Source organism: Bubalus bubalis, chromosome 4, assembly GCF_019923935.1.
Source record: "Bubalus bubalis isolate 160015118507 breed Murrah chromosome 4, NDDB_SH_1, whole genome shotgun sequence".
In the NCBI taxonomy this organism is placed as follows: Eukaryota; Metazoa; Chordata; class Mammalia; order Artiodactyla; family Bovidae; genus Bubalus; species Bubalus bubalis.
In genome coordinates, this window is record NC_059160.1 from 136,844,833 (window position 1) to 136,868,481 (window position 23,649).

At 39.2% G+C, this 23,649-nt stretch overlaps 1 protein-coding gene across 3 annotated transcripts in view; it reads left to right on the top strand.

Moving 5' to 3' along the window:
* Window positions 1-353: 353 nt before the first annotated feature.
* The window catches only part of CABCOCO1 (ciliary associated calcium binding coiled-coil 1), a 162,639-nt gene continuing 139,343 nt past the window's right edge, over window positions 354-23,649 (top strand). The window contains exons 1-2 of one of the 3 annotated variants that reach the window (XM_006045503.4): window positions 354-872; window positions 13,946-14,049. In XM_006045503.4, coding sequence (XP_006045565.3) covers window positions 792-872; window positions 13,946-14,049 — 185 coding nt within the window. In that variant the 5' untranslated portion in view covers window positions 354-791. The remainder of the gene's footprint in view (window positions 873-13,945; window positions 14,050-23,649) is intronic. The other 2 variants (XM_006045502.4, XM_044942153.2) reach the window with 2 other exon arrangements.

Sequence of the window (23,649 nt, forward strand, 5' to 3'; positions counted from 1 at the left end):
TCTTGATTCCTCTACTGTACCTTCAATCATTATCCATCTACCCTTCCTTATTTTGGAGTAAATCATGGACATTTTATCACTTCAGCATCACTAAATCTTTCAGCATGTTATCTCCAAAAAATAAACGCTGTTTTTCCTTCTAAACATAACAATAATATCCTAATATTTTAAAATTACAATTTTTTCATGTAAAATATTAATTTCAATAATATACCTCACTTTAATACTTACTGGGGGCTTCCCTGGTGATTCAGTCTATAAAAATCTGTCTGCAATGCAGGAGATGTGGGTTCGATCCCTGAGTCAGGAGGATCCCCTGGAGAAAGGAATAGCAACCCGCTCTAGTATTCTTGCCTGGGAAAAATGGACAGACTTGCCATGTATTAGTATTACACACCCACATTTGGTGGTGGTAGTTTAGCCGCTAAGTCGTGTCTGACTCTTGCGACCCCATGAACTCTATCCCGACTGAGCCACCAGGGAAGCCCCACTTCCCCGTTTACTAGTTCAACTGCTTTTTTTCTTTCCCTTTTTTCACTCTTACTTAAAAGGAAAGTCCATCTATATTCAGTTACTCAAAGCCCTGCCATAGGCTTTCCCGGGACAGCGCCCCGCAGCGGTAGGGCCTGCTCTACGGCTCCTACAAGCCTGTCCTAACCATTTCCCAGGTGGGCATGGGGCTCGGGACCGGAAGCAGCTAAGCGTGGGCTCAGTTCCCCAGCCCAGCGACCCCGGCCCCGCCCCCTCCCCGGTTGCCTAGGCGACGAGGGCCGCAGGGCTGAGGCGGGATCATGGCGACGTTTGTGGGGACGACACCCGGGGGAACGACTCCCGCGGGAATGACTTCGGCGGGAACCACACCCGAGTCGGAGGTACGCCGTCTCTGCCCGGTACCCGCAACCCCCGAGCGCCCGACCTCTCCCGCGGGCCTAGGCTGTTCCCTCGGAGGCGCCCCATGCCCGAGTTGGGTGCTCGGCCCCGAGTGGGTGCGACGCCCAGGCGGCGCGAGCTCTCAGGGAGTGAAGGGGGATCCCCAAGCCACCGTCCCGCGCTCCCCTTGCCCTGTCGACCGACGCCCCTCCGTGCCCCCGAGTGTAAACTAAAAATCCCTCCATTGGACGGTTCTTTGCCCAAAAGGCCTCACAAATAGGCGCTTTTCCTAGGATTCTCTACTTAAAAGGGAATTTTGAAAAATTTAAGTGAGAGCGTCTCCTTTGTAAATGACTACTAATTCTCTTCAGATATCACAGTTCTGTTGCTCAAAAGATGTCATGGAATAATTACTCTTCATTGATAGTGGATTGATGAATATTTGAAGGCCAGTGTTTCCCGTATTATTTTACTATTTCTCTAAATAAGTAAATAGTTGATAGATCGGACAAAGGAGGAACGCCTAGAAAATCAACCTTCCGGTTATGGCTGAGTTGCTCATTAGCACCTTGTCTTTAGGAAAAGAATTTAACATTCTTAGGCCTCCAGTGGTTTCCTGTGCAAAATAAAGATTTCTTCTCTGGCCCCTCCCAGCACTAATTCTCAATAATAAATGGGTTCTAAGTAACTGGGATTACTCAGAAGCTTTGTATCCTGAGATTTTAATTAAAAATATTTGCCAGATACTACTAAGAAATGTTTAAATCTTCACATACTGAGTCAATCATGTTATTCTAAGAAGTTTTTTCTTCAGCTTTTTTAAGACTCTGAAGGTGAATAATAATGTTATAATTAACATTGCTGGGTTGAACTCACTTATTAGTCTAAATAGCATTTATTTATTTTTTGTACAGAAGACGTGTATGAGCTGCAGTTTTATAAATGAGGATACACAGAGCCAGTAATACAGTGCCTTGCCCAGAGATATGCAAGTCATTCCCTACGGGTTCTTCCCAATACTGTATGCAGACCACTAAAGCTGCTGACTCTCCTATGAACCTTTTGAAATTAGCATACATTAAAAATACATTTTAATGTGATAAACTGGTTTCTAAGCCAGTTACTCCCTTGTGATCTATAATGTAAGTAATACAGTTTCAAAAGTGGCATAGGAAATTTCCCAATTAAATCATGGTATATAAATATATACAAAAACTTTCTTGTGAGAATATACCCAGTACTTATCCATGTATCAATAATAGAAATATCCTTTATAAGTAACTGATAATTTGGAATTAATGAACCTGCACTTCAAAAAAAAAAAAAAGAAATACCCCTTAATTTTTTTTAAGATGCAAAAAAAAAAAAACCACCAAACTGTGTTCCAGGGTGAAGGGTAATCACTTTTTATAAAGGATAAGTGAAACTAATGAACCAGTTACAGACCTTAGGTGATTGTCTGCCATCTTAGCACAGTCACTGAGCTCTTTTGTTTAACTTCTTGGAGGAGCAGCAGGTATTCCTCATGGCAGTCAATTTGGGATATGCTTAGTCTTTTAGTTAGTAACATACTGAAAAAGTAAAGTTGGAATTTGGACTCACTTAACTGTTCATTTGCTAAGATTAACAGTCTGCATCTTGGAGGGTTCATTCTAAAACCAGAGTTCCTGTAGTTCATGGAGAAGACAGTTGATCCTTAGTGTTGTGTCATTCATTAGAATAAGTCCTGCCTGCCACCCATTTACCCCACTCCAGTATTCTTGCCTGGAAAATCCCATGGACGGAGGAGCCTGGTGGGCTGCAGTCCATGGGGCCACAAAGAGTGGGACATGACTGAGCGACTTCACTTTCACTTTTCACTTTGATGCATTGGAGAAGGAAATGGCAACCCACTCCAGTGTTCTTGCCTGGAGAATCCCAGGGACGGGGTAGCCTCGTGGGCTGCCATCTATGGGGTCGCACAGAGTCGGACACGACTTAGCAGCAGCAGCCACCCATTTGTGTCCACTGTGGGTTTCAGGGGTTAGATGGAAAAGATAGCAAAAATCTCTCTTGGTATCTCTATTCTCAAGGCTACTTCTTTTCAGTTAGGTATTGAAAGGTTCTTGTAAGGTGAGATTCTTTCCAGAGTTGATCCCTGGAAACCTAGTATTATAGCATTATTTCTCAATAATTTGTACCCAAATTGACTTAGCCAGTGGACCATTCAGTTATCTGAGCCAAACAGTAGTGAAATATTTTTTTTTTTTTTGCCAAGTTTGTTGGAAATAAAGCATACACTTTCAATAGTCTGAGGTTTCCCACTTGTTTGTTGTCATTACCTAAAATTAAAACAACCAGTTTTCTCAATCATATAGTAGGCACTCAATAAAATTTGAGAACTAATTGGAATTATAGAGGGTTTGAGGTATGCCAGGTATAATAGTTATCATAGATCGAACTCTATAAGATAACCTTGAACAAGCAGACATGAGATATGGCTCCAGAAAAATATTTTTATGTAACATAAACTTACATAAACTTTCTTGCCAACTTTCTGCATTTAATAGTACAGTTTCTTTAGTAACATGGGAATAAATGCCTCTTGCGTAAGGCTAAAGTTTTGGGAGAGAAACATTTAAATGCAGAAAACCAGAGAAATGATGACAATCTGAAAATAAATATTTGCTACTTAAAGATCTGTAAGTGAAAGGAGTTTATAAATGCTTATAAGTTAATTTGTACGTGAGTGTGTAAATTCAGTTCCTAAACTGACTTTCTTAATATCTTCAAAAACACTGTTTGGGACATGTAATCATTCAAGTATTAATAGTATAATTAAAAGGGACTATATTCCAACTCTGGAGAAGGCAATGGCAACCCACTCCAGTACTCTTGCCTGGAAAATCCCACGGACGGAGGAGCCTGGTAGGCTGCAGTCCATGGGGTCGCAAAGAGTCAGACACGAATGAGTGGCTTCACTTTCACTTTTCACTTTCCTGCATTGGAAAAGGACATGGCAACCCACTCCAGTGTTCCTGGGCTGCTGTCTATGGGATCACACTGAGTCGGACACGACTGAAGCGACTTAGCAGCAGCAGCAGCAGCATACTTCAACTCACATCAGAGACGTAAAAGAAAAAGTAAATGATTGTTTCCCAGTTGGCCTTCCCAGGTGGCTCAGTGGTAAAGAATCCGCCTGTAATGTGGGAGACATGGTTCAATCCTTGGGTTAGGAACATCTCCTTGAGGAGGACATGGCCACCCACTCCAGTGTTCTTGTGTGGAAAATCCCATGGACAGAGGAGCCTGGCAGGCTATGGTCAGTGGGGTCTCACAGAGTTGAATGTGACAGAAGTAACTTGGCACACATGCACGGGCTTTGAAAACAGCCCACCCCATTACTGGCAGGTCGGAGAGAAACACTTGGGGCCAACTTGAGCACCAAGATGATCAGGTTCCTACAACTGGAATATCATTCAAGAGGGATTTATTGAAGCCATTCACACTACATGATATAGATAGTATAGGACAATGGACAGGATGCCAAAAAGTTGCTCAAAAATATTGTTGAGAAAATAGTACTCAGTCAGTTCAGTTCAGTTCAGTTGCTCAGTCATGTCCGACTCTTTGCGACCCCATGGACTGCAGCACATTAGTCCTCCCTGTCCATCGCCAACTCCTGAAGTTTACCCAAACTCATGTCCATCGAGTCAGTGATGCCATCCAACCATCTCATCCTCTGTCGTCCCCTTCTCCTCCTGCTTTCAATCTTTCCCAGCATCAGGGTCTTTTCGAATGAGTCAGTTCTTCACATCAGGTGGCCAAAGTATTGGGGTTTCAGATTTAGCATCAGTCTTTCCAATGAATGGAGAAGGCAATGGCACCCCATTCCAGTACTCTTGCCTGGAAAATCCCATGGATGGAGCAGCCTGGTAGGCTGCGGTCCATGGGGTCGCTAAGAGTCAGACACGACTGAGCGACTTCCCTTTCACTTTTCACTTCCATGCATTGGAGAAGGAAATGGCAACCCACTCCAGCGTTCTTGCCCAGAGAATCCCAGGGGCGGGGGAGCCTGGTGGGCTGACATCTATGGGGTTGCACAGAGTTGGACACAACTGAAGTGACTTAGCAGCAGCAGCAGCTTCCAATGAAGTGAATATATAGTATCATTATTTGTCAAACACTTAGAACCTCTGGAAATACTGATAGTGGGTGTGGAGGTGTTCACAGATGTTTGGTCTTCTAGTAAGTCTTTCATCTTACTATTGAGTTTAGTAAGTCCTTCATCTTACTATTAAGTCTTCCAATTTGCTATCTTATTCCTATCTATTTCCTGCTTCTCCCTACTCTGTTCTTGCTTTCAGGTTGCACAAATCATCTTCAATCTTTTTCTGATATTTAAAGTTTTATTTTACTAAAGTTAGGTATCTAACAGCTAAAATTAATTTTTGATAGATGTATATTTGAAATGGGGATCTAATTTTGTTCTAGTGTGAACCATCATGCTAGTTTCATTCACTATAAATTAGCTTTTTTTTAATTCATATTTTACTGAGAGTTCTGCTGCTAAATTCTTACAAATGCATATTTATTATTTACTTATATAATCATAGTTTTATCTTTTAATTTGACTAAAAAGTACATGAGACTTGTTAACTATAATTTATCCTTGCATTTATGAAATTAACCTTATCTTGTCATAATGATAGCTTCTTATTGTTTTAGTACAATGCTGGATTCAACATTCAAAAATGTCACTTTTAAAAAATATTTTTAAAATTTTATGTATTTATTTATTTTGGTTATGCTGGGTCTTCATCGCTGTGCTCAGTCTTTCTCTAGTTGTGGTGAGTGGAGTTTCTGTAATAGTTGCCGTACATGGGCTTCTCACTGTGGTGCCTTTTCTTGCTGTGGACCACAGGTTATGGGCTTGCCAGCTTCAGAAGTTGTGATGCACAGGTTTAGTTGCCTCACAGCATATATCAGTGATGGAACCCATTTCTGCTGCATTGGCAGGCAGATTCTTAGCCGCTGGACTACCAGGGAGACCCTAAGATATTTTTAAGTAGAATTTTTGCATCTGAGCTCATTAATGATTTTGACTTTAGTCACATTTCTGTGCTAGTTCAGGTTTTTGTATATAGACAATGCTGATTTCTAAAAATGAATATCTACAATCTATAATCATTAGACTAACAGAATTTATGTGTTCTTGGTTGTTTAGTAGAACCTCAAGTGTAAAACTGTCTGGACTTGCGACCTTTTAAAAAGTAGACTTCCAGTTTAGTTCATGTTTGTCAGGTCCATTTTCTCCTTTACCCTTGGTCAAATTTATAACATATATTCCTAGAAAATCACCCATTACCTTGTAATTTTCAAATGTGTTCATTTAATGTGGCATATATTTATTTCTTCTTTAATCACCTTTCCCCAGAATTTGCCTATTTTGTTCATTATTTTAAGGAACTAGCTCTTGCTTTTACTTATCCTTCTTTCATCTACTTTTTTTTTCTTTTTTTAATTGGCTCTTTATGATGTCCAGCACTATATTGATGAGAGTGAGGCACCCTCCTTGGGTACAAAATTTAAGGGATGCTAAAAAATTCCGTAGTCAAGAGAAAAAATTTAATGTAATATTTAAAAAATTATAATAAATGCAAAAACCCATAATGGATTTAAATTCTAAATAAAGACAGAATTGTTACTACTAATTTTTCCTTTTTGCCTCAGCTCCAACATGGCTCAACACAGAGCTGATCTTAGTTCATTTATTTTCAATCTTGAAGAAAGCCTTTCAGAGTGTGGAAATGGTAGACTACTCTATGTTCTCTAAGGCTGTGAAACCCCTCTTAGGCATCTTTGGTGAACTGTGCTATATATTTCTTTAGTGAACGTTTTTTAAGAATCTTTTAAGACATATCAGTGATGGATACAAAGATGCCCCCCAAAGATTAAATTCTAAAAGAAAGTTGTTATGTTCAAATGTGAAAAGTTTAGGTGACATTAGAGAAAAAATTCACAGAAAAGATTATCTGACAAAAAATAGCAGCTTACAATTTTAATGCTTCTGGAATAACAGCTAAAATCCACCAGGTGGTGGAATAAAATGAGTTACAGTGCAGTTTAGCTCACATATTCTCCTAGTCAGAGATGTAATTTTACAGAGAAAGTGATAATTACATATTTACATTTTTATTAGCCTATTCATGAATTTTCCATTGTATCTTTAATTTTTACAAATGAGAATGTATGTATTGAAAGATTAAAGATATTTAACCACCTTACATCCTTTCTAGTGCATGGCAGTGTATAAACAAACAGAAGAAAAGCTCTCATTTAAAATAGGTCCAGGAATTCAATTTAAAACAAAAGAAAACAAAAAACCAGAGGCAAACCCTCCTACAAAATGATTATCTTAATCAATCAAGTTTTAGTAGAAGAACGAGGCACTGGTATTAGACTCCTTAGCTAGAATTATTATTGTACGAAAGATTAAGATTATACTCTTTTTTACAGTTCTTATGTGACCTATTTTCTCCTATTAAAATTTTCAAGTCTGAGACAATTGATCTGAATGTCTATATATCTTTCATGTATATCTTTATTCATTTTTAATAATGATAACAATTGTGTTTGCATTAAAACATATCAAAATGATGTTTTAACATGAATCTAATTTTAGGTTTAAATGTCTTGCTGTTAAGTCACAGAATTCATCAGTATATTAAAGGCATCATGATATCTCCAAATCTACGTCTGGCTTTTCATCATGGTCCATCATCTAACAATGTCATCACAGGATGAAGATGAATTCAGACACAGGTTGATTAACAACCTGTGTTGACCTAACTAGGAACTGCAGAATTCTCAAATAAAAGATTGAATGACTGTCCCTGAGGAATTTACAACCTAATGGAATTAATAGTACAGTAATAATTATAGTTTACTGCTAATAATAAAAAATGCATGTAACTAACAAATATTTAAACAAATATATACAATATATTATGAACTAAAATACTATCCTGTCTAAAAACTGCATGCATTTAATTCAATTTATAAGCATCTGAGTGACTACTAGGTGCAAAGTATTGTATTAGGTACTAAAATATTTTTTCCTCTTGAATTTATAATCAAATGGATGACCTAGTTTAGGTTAATCTGCTGACTCTATACTGAGTAACGGAGAAGGCAATGGCAACCCACTCCAGTACTTTTGCCTGGAAAATCCCATGGACGGAGGAGCCTGGTGGGCTGCAGTCCATGGGGTCGCTACAAGTCGGGCACAACTGAACGACTTCACTTTCACTTTTCATTTTCATGCACTGGGGAAGGAAATGGCAATCCACTCCAGTGTTCTTGCCTAGAGAATCCCAGGGATGGAGGAGCCTGGTAGGCTGCAGTCCATGGGGTCGCACAGAGTTGGACATGACTGAAGTGACTTAGCAGCAGCAGCAGCAGATACTAAATAAAGATAGTTAATAAAATAGCATATTTTACTTTTCAATTGAATTTTTAAAAATAAAAATATAATAACCTAATAGTAAATTACAAACATTAAACTGATTATTATTTCCAGTGAGTGTTAGCTTTGCAGTTTTCTGTTCTTGAAAAAGAATAAAGAAAATTTGGGATGTAATCTTATTAACTATAGCAGAAAGTTTCCTGTTGTTCTTATTTATTGGAGTTCATTGACATGGAAGGATAAATAACTGTTTGTTGAATTAAAAACATTTGCCCCACTCTTGCCCAAATCTCACAATACTTTTTAAAAATTTATTTATTTAAAAAATTTTAAAGTTTATTCAGGCTTCCCCTGGCTCAGATGGTAAAGAACCAACCTGTGATACAGGAGACCTGGGTTCTATCCCTGGGTTGGGAAAATCCCCTGTAGGAGGGCATGGCAACTCACTCCAGTATTCTTGCCTGGAGAATCCCCATGGACAGAGAAGCCTGGCAGGCTACAGTCCATTGGTTTGCAAAGAGGCAGACACAACTGAGCGACTAAGTACAGCACAGCACATAGTTGGTTTACAATATGTTGATTTCTTTTGTGCAGAGAAGTCACTCGTTATACACATATATATTATTTTTAACATTCTTTTCTATTATATTTTGTCACAGGATATTCAATATAGCTCCCTGTGCTACACAGTAGGATATTGTTTTTTATCCATTCTATATATAATAGTTTGCCTCTGCTAATCCCAAACTCCCAATTCTTCCCTCCCAACCCCTCCTCCTGTTTGGTAACCACAAGTCTGTTACCTGTATCTGTGAGACTTTTTGTTTCATAGATATATTGATTGTGTCTTATTTTAGATCCCACATGTAAGTGATGTCATATGATATTTGTCTTTCTCTTTCCAACTTTCTTCACTTAGTATGATAATCTCTAGGTCTATCCATGTTGCTGCAAATGGAATAATTTCATTTTTTTTTATGGCTGAGGAATGGATGACTCTACATATGGACATCACCAGATGGTCAATACCAAAATCAGATTGATTATAATCTTTACAGCCAAAGATGGAGAACCTCTATATAGTCAGCAAACACAAGACTGGGAGCTGACTCTGGCTCATATCATGAACTCCTTATTACAAAATTCAGACTTAAATTGAAGAAAGTAGGGAAAACCACTAGACCATTCAGGTATGACCTAGATCAACTCCCTTATGATTATACATGGAAAGTGACAAATAGATTCAAAGGATTAGATCTGATAGACAGTGCCTGAAGAACTATGGACAGAGGTTCATAACATTGTACAGGAGGCTGTGATCAAGACAGTCCCAAAGAAAAAGAAATGCAAAAAGGCAAAATGGCTGTCTGAGAAGGCCTTACAAATAGCTGAGAAGAGAAGTGAAAGGCAAAGGAGAAAAGAAAATATATATCCATCTGAATGCAGAGTTCCAAAGAATAGCAAGGAGAGATAAGAAAGCCTTCCTCAGTGATCAGTGCAAAGAAAGAGAGGAAAACAATAGAATGGGAAAGACTAGAGATCTCGTCAAGAAAATTAGAGATACCAAGGGAACATTTCATGCAAAGATGGGCACAGTAAAGGACAAACAGTACGGACCTAACAAAAGCAGATGTTAAGAAGAGGTGGCAAGAATACACAGAACTATACAAAAAAGATCTTCACGATCCAGATACCACGATGGTGTGATCACTCACTTAGAGACAGACATCCTGGAATGCAGAGTCAAGTGGGCCTTAGGAAGCATCACTATGAACAAAGCTAGTGGAGGTGATGGAATTCCAGTTGAGCTATTTCAAATCCTGAAAGATGATGCCATGAAAGTGCTGCATTCAGTATGCCAGCAAATTTGGAAAACTCAGCAGTGGCCACAGGACTGGAAAAGGTCAGTTTTCATTCCAATCCCAAAGAAAGACAATGCCAAAGAATGCTCAAACTACTGCACAGTGCATTCATCTCACATACTAGCAAGGTAATGCTCAAAATTCTCCATGCTGGGCTTCAACAGTGTGTGAATTGAGAACTTCCAGATGTACAAGCTGGATTTAGAAAAGTCAGAGGAACCAGAGATCAAATTGCCAACATCCATTGGATCATAGAAAAAGCAAAAGAATTCCAGAAAAACATCTATTTCTGCTTCACTGACTATGCCAAAGCCTTTGACTGTGTGAATCATGACAAACTGGAAAATTCTTCAAGAGATGGGAATACCAGACTACCAAGCATGCCTCCTGAGAAACATCTATACAGGTCAAGAAGCAACAGTTAAAATCGAACATATAACAATGGACTGTTTCCACATTGGGAAAGGAGTAAGTCAAGGCTGTATATTGTCACCCTGTTTATTTAACTTCTGTGCAGAGCACATCATGCAAAATGCCAGTCTGGATGAAGCACAAGCTGGCATCAAGATTGCCAGGAGAAATATCAATAACCTCAAATATGCAGATGACACCACCCTTATGGCAGAAAGCAGAGAAGAACTAAAGAGCCTCTTGATGAAAGTGAAAGAGGAGAATGAAAAAGCTGTCTTAAAACTCAACATTCAGAAAACTAAGATCATGGCATCCAGTCCCATCACTTCATGCCAAATAGATGGGGAAACAATGGAAACAGTGAGAGACTATTTTTTTTGGCTCCAAACTCAGCGCAGATGTTGACTGCAGCCATGAAATTAAGATGCTTGTTCCTTGAAAGAAAAGCTATGACCAACCTAGACAGCATATTAAAAAGCAGAGACATTACTTTGCCAACAAAGGTCCATCTAGTCAAAGCTGTGGTTTTTCCAGTAGTCGTGTATGGATGTGAGAGATGGACTGTAAAGAAAGCTGAGTGCTGAAGAGTGGGTGCTTTTGAACTGTGGTGTTGGAGAAGACTCTTGAGAGTCCCTTGGACTGCAAGGAGATGAAACCAATCAATCCTGAAGGAAATCATTCCTGAATATTCAATGGAAGGACTGATGCTGAAGCTGAAGCTCCAATACTTTGGCTAAGTGATGTGAAGAGTTGACTCACTGGTAAAGACCCTGATGCTGGGCAAGATTGAGGGCAGGAGGAGAAGGGGATGACAGAGGATGAGATGGTTGGATGGGATCACCGATTCAATTGACAGGAATTTGAGCAAGCCTCAGGAGTTGGTGATGGACAGGGAAGCCTTGCTGGCATGCTGTAGTCCATGGGGTTGCAAAGAGTGGGACACAACTGAACTGAACTGAATGGAGTGTATTAGTTTGCTCTTTTGGTCAGGAAGTCTTCCCGGAGAAGGGAATGGCTACCCACTTCAGTATTCTTGCCTGAAAAATTCCATGGACAGAGGAGCCCAGTGGACTACAGTTCATAGGGTTATAAAGAGTTGGATACAACTGAGCATACGCTCATGGCAACTCTATTTTTAATTTTTTGAGTAACCTCCCTACTATTTACATAATGATTACACCAATTTACATTCCCACCAACCGTGTTTGAGTTACCTTTTCTCAACATCCTCTCCAGCATTTGTTATTTGTAGACTGTTTAATGATGGCCTTTCTGACTGGTGTAAATCTCATAGTCTTTGATTTTCATGAAACTCCTGGTGTCTTACCACTTTCTCAGTCTCCTTTTCCATCCCCCATTCACAGTTCTCTTTATACTCTGGCTTTGGGCAGTTTCATTCATTCTCATACTTGCAGTGACTCCTAAACTGATATCTGTAAAGTTGACCTTGTGACTCTACCATTTCTAATTAATCTCTAAACATTTCTTGCTATTCATATTCCACCTAAAATTCAACCACTGAAACCAAACTCATCATCTTGCCTTCTTAAAACTAGTGTCATCTTCTAAATCTCTTATTTCTTTTGTTGTAATAAGAGTGTTTGTGTGTTAGTTGCTTGGTCATGTCCAACTGTCTGTGACTTCATGGACTGTGTCCGTGGAATTCTCTTGGCAAGAATATTGGAGTGGGTTGCCATTCTCTTCTTCAGGGGATCTTCCCGCCCAGGAGTCAAACCCACATCTCCCACATTGCAGGCAGATTCTTTACCATCTGAGCCATCAGGGAAGCCCAATAAGAGTGTCATATATATTTTTATGGATTATACTCTGTACAAAAGGACTCAGCTGAGGATTGAGCAGAAGGTGGAACTATTCTGTTCACAAGTGGTCCACTTGGGTGCAGGGCTGTGTCAGACTTACATCTTTTAATACTCTCCCCAGAGAGGATTCTTTTGTCTGGTTCGTGCCTGGGGGCATATTTGCTTTTGGAGGCCCTGAGTCTCATCACCTTTTTCTTCTAGTCACCTATTTCAGAAACTCAGACTCTGCATTCATTCTTTCCTCTTTTTAGTCCCCCATATATATGTTGCATTTATCCTTATCCATTTTCATGCACACTGCTAGGAGGCCAGTGCAGCCAATGCTTCATTCCTGAACTGTTCTAATAATTTTTTATTTAACTCTTCCTTTTTATCCTTGCTCTGCTCCTGTCTTTCCTTCACCCTGCTACAGATTACCCTTCATTGAAGCATAGTTTTATTTTGTCATTTCACTGCTTAAAAACTTCACAGTCCATTTCTGCCTATATTATTAAGAACAGACTCTTCAACCTGACATTCCTCCAACAGCCATGGTCCAAAATATGTATGGTGACTTGTGCAATATCTTGTGTCTTGTAATCGCTTAGTAAATATTTATTAAATTATTTAAGATCTCCTGTGATATTTTCCCAACGCCCACCTTCCACTTAGGTTCAACTTGTACCCTGTGTGTATGCTTGGCACCACTGTGAATTACTGATATTCACAGAACTGGTACCCAACTGTCCTGGATTTATCACCTTGGTGTTGCTGATCATTCACCTGGGGCACTATCCACATTCATTCTCTGAAAATCTGTTCCTCTCTTTAGACTTTCTTTGTTCTGTTCCTGTCCTTGTCCCTTCCTTCCTTTAGACTGAATGAGAGCTATTTTTTAAAATTTAATCTATTTACTTATTTTTGGCTGTGCTGGATCTTTGTTGCTTTCTGCGGGCTTTCTCTAGTTGCTGCAAGCTCAGGCCACTCTCTAGATGTGTGCACCAGCTTCTCATTGTGGTGGCTTCTCTTGTTGTGGAGCACAGGCTCTAGAGCGTGCAGGCTTCAGCAGCCGTGACATATGGGCTTAGTTGCTCTGCAGCATATGGAACCTTCTTGGACTAGGGATTGAACTTGTGTCCCCTACATTGGCAGGCAGATTCCTATCCTTAAGCCATCAGGGAGGTCCTGAATGACACCTTTATTATGGCTCACTTATAATTTTATTTTCTTGTTTTAAAGTCACCTTTGGTTTCTTCCTTCCACAAGATGTTGAGCTTCTTTTGGGTAACAAGTCTTTGTAGTCTTTGCCTCCTCTTGTACCCCAGGTTCAAAGAGGAATATATAGATATTAAAAAATGTTTGTTATTTGAAAACCATCACCCAGTTTTAAATATGCACAGAAGACAGATTGACTAACCATTCAGCTTTGTAGAAGAGATACCATTACTTTAAAATTTTTTCCTGATAGCAGTAGACAAAAGTAAGAACAGATTTTGGTATTATTAGGATTAATAGGTGAAATGTGATTGAAATAATTATTCCACTTTTTTTTGTAGAAAGATGCTGAATTCCAAGAACATGAAAAGATTCTGTCTCCAGATTTTCTTTCAGTTGCCCAGATCGCTGAAATGCTAGCAGAGGATGTAGATGGAGTTCAACAGTAAGTACTTTGATATCACAACCAAATGTGGAACAGTTCTAGTTCTGCATCTATAAATGACATAATATGTTATTACACATTTTAAACCTTTTTTCAAAATATGTGTTATTATGTTGTGCACGGATATATATATATATATATATATATATCTCTCTCCAGACTCTGGAACACAAAAATTCTCAAACTGACTTTTTGCACTGCTCAGCAGTCTTCTTTATGGGAGAAGTGGATTTCAAACCAACTTGTTATCTTAACACAGAATAGGGATATATTGTTAAAAGCAACCATTAGCATATGACATCTTCTTTTCTCTTTCATTTGTAAAACCGACAGTATACATAAGAACCTCTAGGTCTTCCGTCTCATCATGACAAGAGTAAGATGTATTTTCTGTAATATTAATAGTCAATACATGTATAATTTTGGTAATCCTGAATATTAGCCATCCACCTATGATTTTTATTGGATACGAAGCTATACTAAGTATTCTAATCTCATACGTTTTGTTTAAATATGGTAATATAACTGAATCTATAGGCATCAGTTCTAATACAGGTACATCTTATTTTTAAAGCCATTGATTTCTACAGTAGATCATTTACTTAGAACTCTTAGATATACTCAGATATATTCACCACACAAATGCCTAAATGGTGTTTTTAGTAACATTCATTTTAATTATCTCATTCTAATAATGGAAGCCTGATTAGTTGTAATGTATGGAGAGTGGTAATGATGTGATGATGTTCTGGACTGTAATGTTCCAGGGTAAGATTTCTGTAGGCCAGTCATCTGGATGCGAGCAGAGTGTTGTAAACCATAATGGCAAATAGAAAATGACTCTGTCAGTGGTTATCATTTGCAGATCATAATATCAAATACTACAGAATAGAGGTGATTTACGGCTGAGAAGGAAATATGACAAACTTACTGGGTGGAGGAGAAGTTTGAGAAGGGAAAGCATATTAAGATCAGGCAAATGACACTGACAGGCCTTTTCCTGAGATGCTCTTCATCTCCACTGCCTTCAAATCCTGCTAGAAATCTTGGTGGTCTGTGATTTGGCTATACAGCTTACTATCTGCATCTTTAGAAATATGAGTCAATTAAAAATTTCATGGATATCAAGTAAGAATTTCAAGGTCATTTTACCATTTTTATAGAAACAGATACTCTTTGGGAATTCTTATTTTTTAGTGCCAGAATTAATTAGAAAATTTCATTTATTGTATTAATTTCACTGATTACTTAAGTCAACCATATTATTTTGGACTTCTAGGTAACCCCAAATGTTGTTATTGAAATGTAAAAAATAGATATTTAATACTAGGCAGATAGAGTAATATGATGTAAATGACACATTTAATATAGTTTATAGTTTATAATTTAATTGTATTGAATAGTAAATAAAATATATTGTTTAAAAGTAGTTAATAAATAAAATTTATTACACAAATGCTTTTTAGACTTATGTATTTCTCATCACATCTTAACTGTACTGTTTATATAACAATCTTTTTGACAATTTTTTTCAATTATTGTCTCTTTTTTGTTAAATATCTAATTTTTAAAAGTATTTTTCATCTCTAAGAGGTGAGATCTAGGAGAAAGTAAATGATTCAAGGAGTGATACAGAAGTTAGCAACATAGAAACAACCCAAGCTAAACAGCAGGTTGACCTAAAAGGTCAATCTTTCAGGATATGTCATTGACCATCTGATTAATAGAATTCACCTGAAGTAATCTCAGATTATAGGACATCAGTTTTGGATAAATGACATCAGTATTATGCCAGGAACCAATTCTTAGCAGAGTAATTTTCTTGAGATTTTTTTACATGATTTTTTTAACAGTAATCCTGAAATATTTGCAATCAGTCATTCACTTTCCATTTAAAATAGCATTATTATAAGTCAGGATTATATACCTTTCAAAATGACAGAAATATAATTGAAGTATCCTGTCACCAACTGGCAATAGTATGCCAAAAATCATACAATCTAGGAAGCTAAGAAAATGAAAGTGTTAGTCACTCACTCCTGTCTGACTCTTTGCAACCCCATGGACTGTAGCCTGCCAGGCTCCTCTGTCCATGGAATTCTCCAGGCAAGAATATTGGAGGGGGTAGCCATTTCTTTCTCCAGGGGATCTTCTTGACCCAAGAATCAAGCCAGGACTCCCACATTGTAGGCAGATTCTTTACCATCAGAGCCACTAGGGAAGCCCCTGCAAAGCTATAGTGAAGTGAAGTCATTCAGTTGTGTCCGACTTTTTGCGACCCCATAGACTGTAGCCTACTGGGTTCCTCCATCCATGGGATTTTCCAGGCAAGAATACTGGAGTGGGATGCCATTTCCTTCTCCAGAAGATCTTCCAACCTAGGGATTGAACCCAGGTCTCTCGCATTGTAGGCAGATGCTTTACTGTCTGAGCCACCAGGGAAGTCCTGCAAAGCTATAAACCTACTTAAATAAATTATAGGACATCAGCACATTCCCTTACCTTTTAACATTAAAAATTTTGCTCCATAAAAGCAACCAATCAAATGAAACTTTAAAGTAATATTAAAATATATTTCTGGAATATAATTCAAGCAAGGATAAATATCTAGGTACATTTCTCATCTCCTAACTGCTGTCATTCATGTTTTCATGTAACCCTGATTTTATTTACAGATCCATGCAAATCCCTTAAAAGAGAGAAACTAAATTGAAAATAACTATTTAAACAGAAATAATGTGGAGTGATCTTTTAATAACATTTCTATAACTGGTTTCCATGAGCTGTTCAGCTCTTGCCTGAAGGCTTATTTCTCCATGTCATCATATTCAGAAAATGAAAGATTCCAATTTCAAGAGCATACAAGAATAATGTAATATTTTTACTGAAATTCTTGGTGAGATAAAGTAGGTAGTTACATCACCTATCACTATAGCAAAACTTCCTAAATCACTATTAAGCATATTTTTCTTTCCCTACTTTCTCCTGTGCTACATCAGTGGCCATCTCACTATTCTCTCTGTCCCCTCTCCTTATCCCTAGAGGAGAAGCTTACAAATTTGCCAGTAAAATGCATGGAAACTTTACATTCAAACCACAGCTGTATCTTGTTCCCAGCATCTCCCTGCACAGTTTCCTTTGGAGTGAAATAACTAAGAGAATAGAAATGTTAAATATTTAGCCTACAGCTCAAGTTGAAGGTTAAGATTCGAATGGTACTTAGGGAAAGCAACAAAGCACACATTAGGGAAAGAGAGCAAAAGTGGAGGGACCTCAAGGAGATTTCACCAAAATATTCTCAGGCAGTTGTCTATTAATATACAGTTAAAACATTCAAACAATAAAAATGTAAAGCAAAGGACACATGCAGCTATTTAGGTCAGATATTTAATTGAAAAAATAACATGCAGATTGCAGATGAAGAATACATTTGGAAGGAAAACCAACTTCCGGAAACAAACAAACAAAATCGTTAGACAAAGCTGATGTTTAAAGAGGACACTGATTCCATAAAACAAGAGATGAAAAAGAGATTATAAAATATGTTAAAAAGGAGCTGTTAGGACTAAGACTGGAGAAGGCAATGGCACCCCACTCCAGTACTCCTGCCTGGAAAATCCCATGGACAGAGGAGCCTGGTGGGCTGCAGTCCATGGGGTCTCTGAGGGTCGGACACGACTGAGTGACTTCACTTTCACTTTTTACTTTCATGCATTGGAGAAGGAAATGGCAACCCACTCCAGTGTTCTTGCCTAGAGAATCCCAGGGACGGGGCAGCCTGGTGGGCTGCTGTCTATGGGGTCACACAGAATCGGACAAGACTGAAATGATTAGCAGCAGCAGCAGGACTAAGACAAGAAACTACAGTAAAAAATAAATCCTGGGGAACAAGATGGCGGAGGAGTAGGTGGATGTGCAGTTCATCTCTCTCCACAGCTACATCAGGAATACACCTTTAGACACAGAAGTGCATGCAGAACACCAGCTGAGAGCAGACAGGAGTACCTGACAAGAGGAAAAGAATATATAGAACAATGCAAAAGTCGGTAGGACGAAGGAACTAGTGGGGGAAACAGGAGTGTTAGTAGGACTGGACCTGCCCTCGGCGTGTGGGGGAACTGAAGCAGGCATCCATCCCCACAGGGGCAATTGTCTGAGTCTGAGGAGAAACATTTAATGCTAAGAGTGAAACAGCTGATCTATGGAAGCCTAAATGGAATGAGAATCAAACAGTCCTTGCCACAGCTGTACATACCCCAGAAAGGGACAAGGGTTCCCTGGAAGGTGCAGCGGCTGGTAGTGTGGAGCGATCCCAGGGCAGGGGCTGCTGTTGACTGCAGAGAGACCGATTGAGGGGAGGTAAGGGAGGAGATTGTGATGGGAAATGCCTGTGGAGGAAAGCCAGGCAGCCATGGAAGCAAGGTGATACTGCTGAGTCACACGTAGCGGGTGGAGCCATCACCATAGCCTTTCTTTCTCCACACGCTAGCATTGGCAGCTGAACAGTACAGAGGCTGGCCCATTAAATGCCTGATGCACTGAACTACAGAGCAGGACCCAACCCAGGTTGCTGCTTTAAGTGCCTGACACGCTGATCTACAGAGTAGGAACCCAGCTAGGGGGGGCCCTCTAGGTGCATGATGCACCAAACAACAGAGAAGGACCCCAGGCAAGGGAGCCCTCTAAGTGCCTGAATGGGTGGAGCTACAGAGAAAGACTAGCCAAAGAGGCCTTCTGATTGCCAGCTTAAAAAAAGCTTGAAAAAAAGACCGATGGGGCCATACTCCTGCGGCGGAAGCAGTCCATATCCCTGCACACTTGGCACTGCCAGGGTGCCCACAAGCCAAGCAGCTGCACTACCTTCATGTTCAACTCTCATTGGGGCAGAGCTGCCACAGGCAGAAAAAGCTTTGCGTCTGTGCAGGCAAGGTCACCTGGGTAGTATCCAACTCTATGTGACCCTGTAGACTGTGGCCTGCCAGGCTTCTCTGTCAGGGAAGGGGGTTCTCCAGACAAGAATACTGGAGTGTATGGCCAATACTGGTTGCCATACCATCTAGAGCACTATATTTCCAGCTGCCCTAGCCACCAACTCCCCTGAGTACCTGGTGCTGGCAGAACCCCTGCGACCCAAGCAGCTGCACCACCTCCACACCTCACAGGGGAAAACCCGAGTCCTCCAGGGCAGCCTCAGGAGCAAACCCCAGTGGACGACCCTCATACAGAGGTGGAAATAAAACCACAATTGAAACCCAGGGGAAGGGTGGCTAAGGAAGAAGACCCAAAACCTTCCCGCCAGCTGTACAAGCTGCAGACTGAATCCATACGATCAATTAGGCAGACTCTGTGCCTATGGACACATATAAAAGATCATTGAGAGCTCTCACAAAAGAAAACATGCTAGTACTGATAGCCGTGGACATTGGAGGCAAGAACACACAGGAGTAGCACCAGAGTAGAATTTGAGCTGCCCCCACAGCAGGTCTAGAGATCAGCACAGTGTTGGAGGGCATCCTAGGGAGGTGAGGTGGACTGTGACTCCCAGTGAGGGAAAGGACTCTGATAGCAGTGACTCAAGAAAAACATTTATTATTCTTATGTGTTGACTTGCTCTGTAGATTCTTTTGGATTCCCCTCTCCCCCCTTTTCCCCCTGTGTTCTAGTTGTTGATTTTATTGGCACTATGAAATCTAATTCAGCTCTTGAGCTTTTTTTCCCCCTCAGATTCATTTTTTATTGCTTTTATAAACCACTGCCACTATATTGGGCTTTTGCAGTTCTGTGGAGTTTTCCTTTTTTTCTTTTTCTTTAGTTTTAATTTTTAAACCTATTATTATTTTTGTACATTTATTCATTTGTTGGCTTTTCCTCCTGTTCTTTTCCCCTTGCAGTTGATCTTTAATGTATATAAATCTTCTTTATCTACCTCTATTTAACTTTGCATATCTATTCTTTCTTTCCTTTCTATCTTTCCTTTCCTCTCAACATATTTGGTAGTTTTATTTGCATTGCTTTATTCCCCAGTTGGCACCTTGCTTTAGTTTTGTTTTCCAGTTTGTGCTTTAGTTAGTTTTGTTCTGGTAGATATAATTTTTGGTTTCCTTTGTTTGCTGGGTCAATAGGTTGTACTTTATTTTTGTTGGACTGTTTTGATTTTGCTTATGAGTGTATCTGTATATGTGTATATTCAGTCACACTTTTTATTGTTGCTATAAACCACTGCCTGGACGTGGGGCTTTTGCAGTTCTGTGGACTTTTCTTTTTCTCTTTCTTCTTCCATTATTTTTTTTTCTCTTTTTATAATTTTAATTTTCATTTCTTCAAACCTATTATTTTTTTTCTTCTTTTGTTCCTTTGTTTGCCTTTCCTACTGTTCTTTTCCCCTTGCAGTTAATCCTTAATGTATATAAATCTTCTTCATCTGTTTAACTTTTCATGTCTATTTTTTGTTTCTTTTCTTTATTTCTGTTCCTCTCAACATTTTATTAGTTTCATTTTCATTGCTTTATTCCCCAGTTGACACCTTACTTTAGTTTTGATTTACAATTTGTGCTTTAGTTCATTTTGTTCTGGTAGACGTAATCTTTTAGTTTCCTTTGTTAACTGGGTTGATTTACTGTACTTTATTTTTGTTGGACTGTTTTGATTTTGCCTATGGGTGTATATGTATATGTGTATATTCAGTCACACTTTTTATTGTTGCTATAAACCTCTGCCTCTACATGGGGCTTTTGCAATTCTGTGGAGTTTTCCTTTTTTCTTTCTTCCTCCGTTTTTTTTTTTTTTTTCTTCTCTTTTTTATAATTTTAATTAAAAAAATTATTATATTTTTACTACATTTATTCCTTTGTTTCCTACTGTTCTTTTCCCTTTGCAGTTAATCTTTAATGTATATAAATCTTTATCTACCTGTATTTAACATTGCATATATATTCTTTCTTTCCTTTCCTCTCAACATAGTTGTTAGTTTTGTTTTCATTGTTTTATAACACACTTGGCACCTTGCTTTAGTTTTGTTTTCCAGTTTGTGCTTTAGTGAGTTTTGTTCGTAACTGGTAAATATAATTTTTTATTTACTTGGTTGGCCGGGTCAATCTATTGTTCTTGATTTTTGTTGGACTGTTTTCAGTTTACCCATGGCTTTATATGTGTATGTGTATATTCCATTATTTTAATTATTACTTGCCTGATTTAATAACTGCCATTTGTCTGGGGTTCATCTTTGGTTTCTCATTTTTGGATATTTGTTTTAATCTCACTTAATGCCATAACAAACCAGTTGTGGAATCTTAATTCCTGACCAAAGATCAAGCCCTGAGCCTTTGGAGTACGAGCACTGACTCCAAGACCCTAGACTACCGGAGAACTAACCCTAGGGAGTATGAAATAGTGAGAACTCACAGAAAGGAAACCACTTAAATACAAGACCTGGCATCACCCAACCACCAGTAATACCCTATGCAGAACCCCTCATCTAAACAACAAACAAAACAAAAATACAAACCCAATTATCAGCAAATAGGATTACCACCCCATTCAGCCTTGCCCATCAGAGAAAAAACAAACAACAAAGAAAAACTCAGGATAAATCTCATCTTATAAGAAGCTTACACAAGCCACTGGATCAACTTTCGGTTCAGTTCAGTTGCTCAGTCGTGTTTGACTCTTTGCGACCCATGAGTCACAACATGCCAGGCATCCCTGTCCATCACCAACTCCCGGAGTTCACTCAGACTCATGTCCATTGAGTCAGTGATGCAATACAGCCATCTCATCCTCTGTCATTCCCTTTTCTTCCTGCGCCAGTCCCTCCCAGCATCAGAGTCTTTTCCAATGAATCAACTCTTCGCATGAGGTGGCCAAAGTGTTGGAGTTTCAGGTTCAGCATCAGTCCTTCCAATGAATACCCAGGACTGATCTCCTTTAGGATGGACTGGTTGGATCTCCTTGCAGTCCAAGGGACTCTCAAGAGTCTTCTCCAACACCACAGTTCAAAAGCATCAATTCTTTGGCACTCAGCTTTCCTCATAGTCCAACTCTCAAATCCATACCTGAACACTGGAAAAACCATAGCCTTGACTAGACAGGCCTTTATTGGCAAAGTAATATCTCTGCTTTTCAATATACTATCTAGGTTGGTCATAACTTTCCTTCCAAGGACTAAGCATCTTTTAATTTCATGGCTGCAGTCACCATCTGCAGTGATTTTGGAGCCCAAAAAAATAAAGTCTGACACTGTTTCCACTGTTTCCCCATCTATTTCCCATGAAGTGATGGGACCAGATGCCATGATCTTCATTTTCTGAGTGTGGAGCTTTAAGCCAACATTTTCACTCTCCTCTTTCACTTTCATCAAGAGGTCTTTTAGTTCCTCTTCACTTTCTACCATAAGGGTGGTATCATCTGCATATCTGAAGTTATTGATATTTCTCCCAGCAATCTTGATTCCAGTTTGTGCTTCTTCCAGCCCAGCATTTCTCATGATGTACTCTGCATATAAGTTAAATAAGCAGGGTGACAATATACAGCCTTGCCGTACTCCTTTTCCTATTTGGAACCAGTCTGTTGTTCCATGTCCAGTTCTAACTGTTGGTTCCTGACCTGCATACAGATTTCTCAAGAGGCAGGTCAGGTGGTCTGGTATTCCCATCTTTCACAATTTTCCACAGTTTATTGTGACAGTCAAAGGCTTTGTCATAGTCAATAAAGCAGAAATAGGTGTTTTTCTGGAACTCTCTTGCTTTTTTGATGATCCAGCAAATGTTGGCAGTTTGGTCTCTGGTTCCTCTGCCTTTTCTAAAACCAGCTTGAACATCTGTAAGTTCACGGTTCATGTACTGCTGAAGCCTGGCTTGGAGAATTTTGAGTGTTACTTTACTAGCGTGTGAGGTGAGTGCAGTTGTGTGGTAGTTTGAGCATTCTTTGGCATTGCCTTTCTTTGGGATTGCAATGAAAACTGACCCATTCCAGTCCTGTGACCACTGCTGAGTTTTCAGATTTGCTGGCATATTGAGTGAGCACTTTCACAGCATCATCTTTCAGGATTTGAAATAGCTCAACTGGAATTCCACCACCTCCACTAGCTTTGTTCGTAGTGATGCTTTCTAAGGCCCACTTTACTTCACATTCCAGGATGTCTGGCTCTAGGTGACTGATCACACCATCGTGATTATCTGGGTCATAAAGATCTTTTTATACAGTTCTTCTGTGTATTCTTATCACCTCTTCTTAATATCTTCTGCTTCTGTTAGGTCCATACCATTTCTGTCCTTTATTGTGCCCATCTTTGCATGAAATGTTCCTTTGGTATCTCTAATTTTCTTGAAGAGATTCCTAGTCTTTCCCATTCTGTTGTTTTCCTCTATTTTTTTGCATTGATTGCTGAGGAAGGCTTTCTTATCTCTCCTTGCTATTCTTTGGAGCTCTGCATTCAGATGCTTATATCTTGCCTTTTCTCCTTTGCTTTTCACTTCTCTTCTTTTCAGAGCTATTTCTAAGGCCTCCTCAGACAGCCATTTTGCTTTTTTATATTTCTTTTCCATGGGGATGGTCTTGATTCCTGTCTCCTGTACAATGTCATGAACCTCCATCCATAGTCAT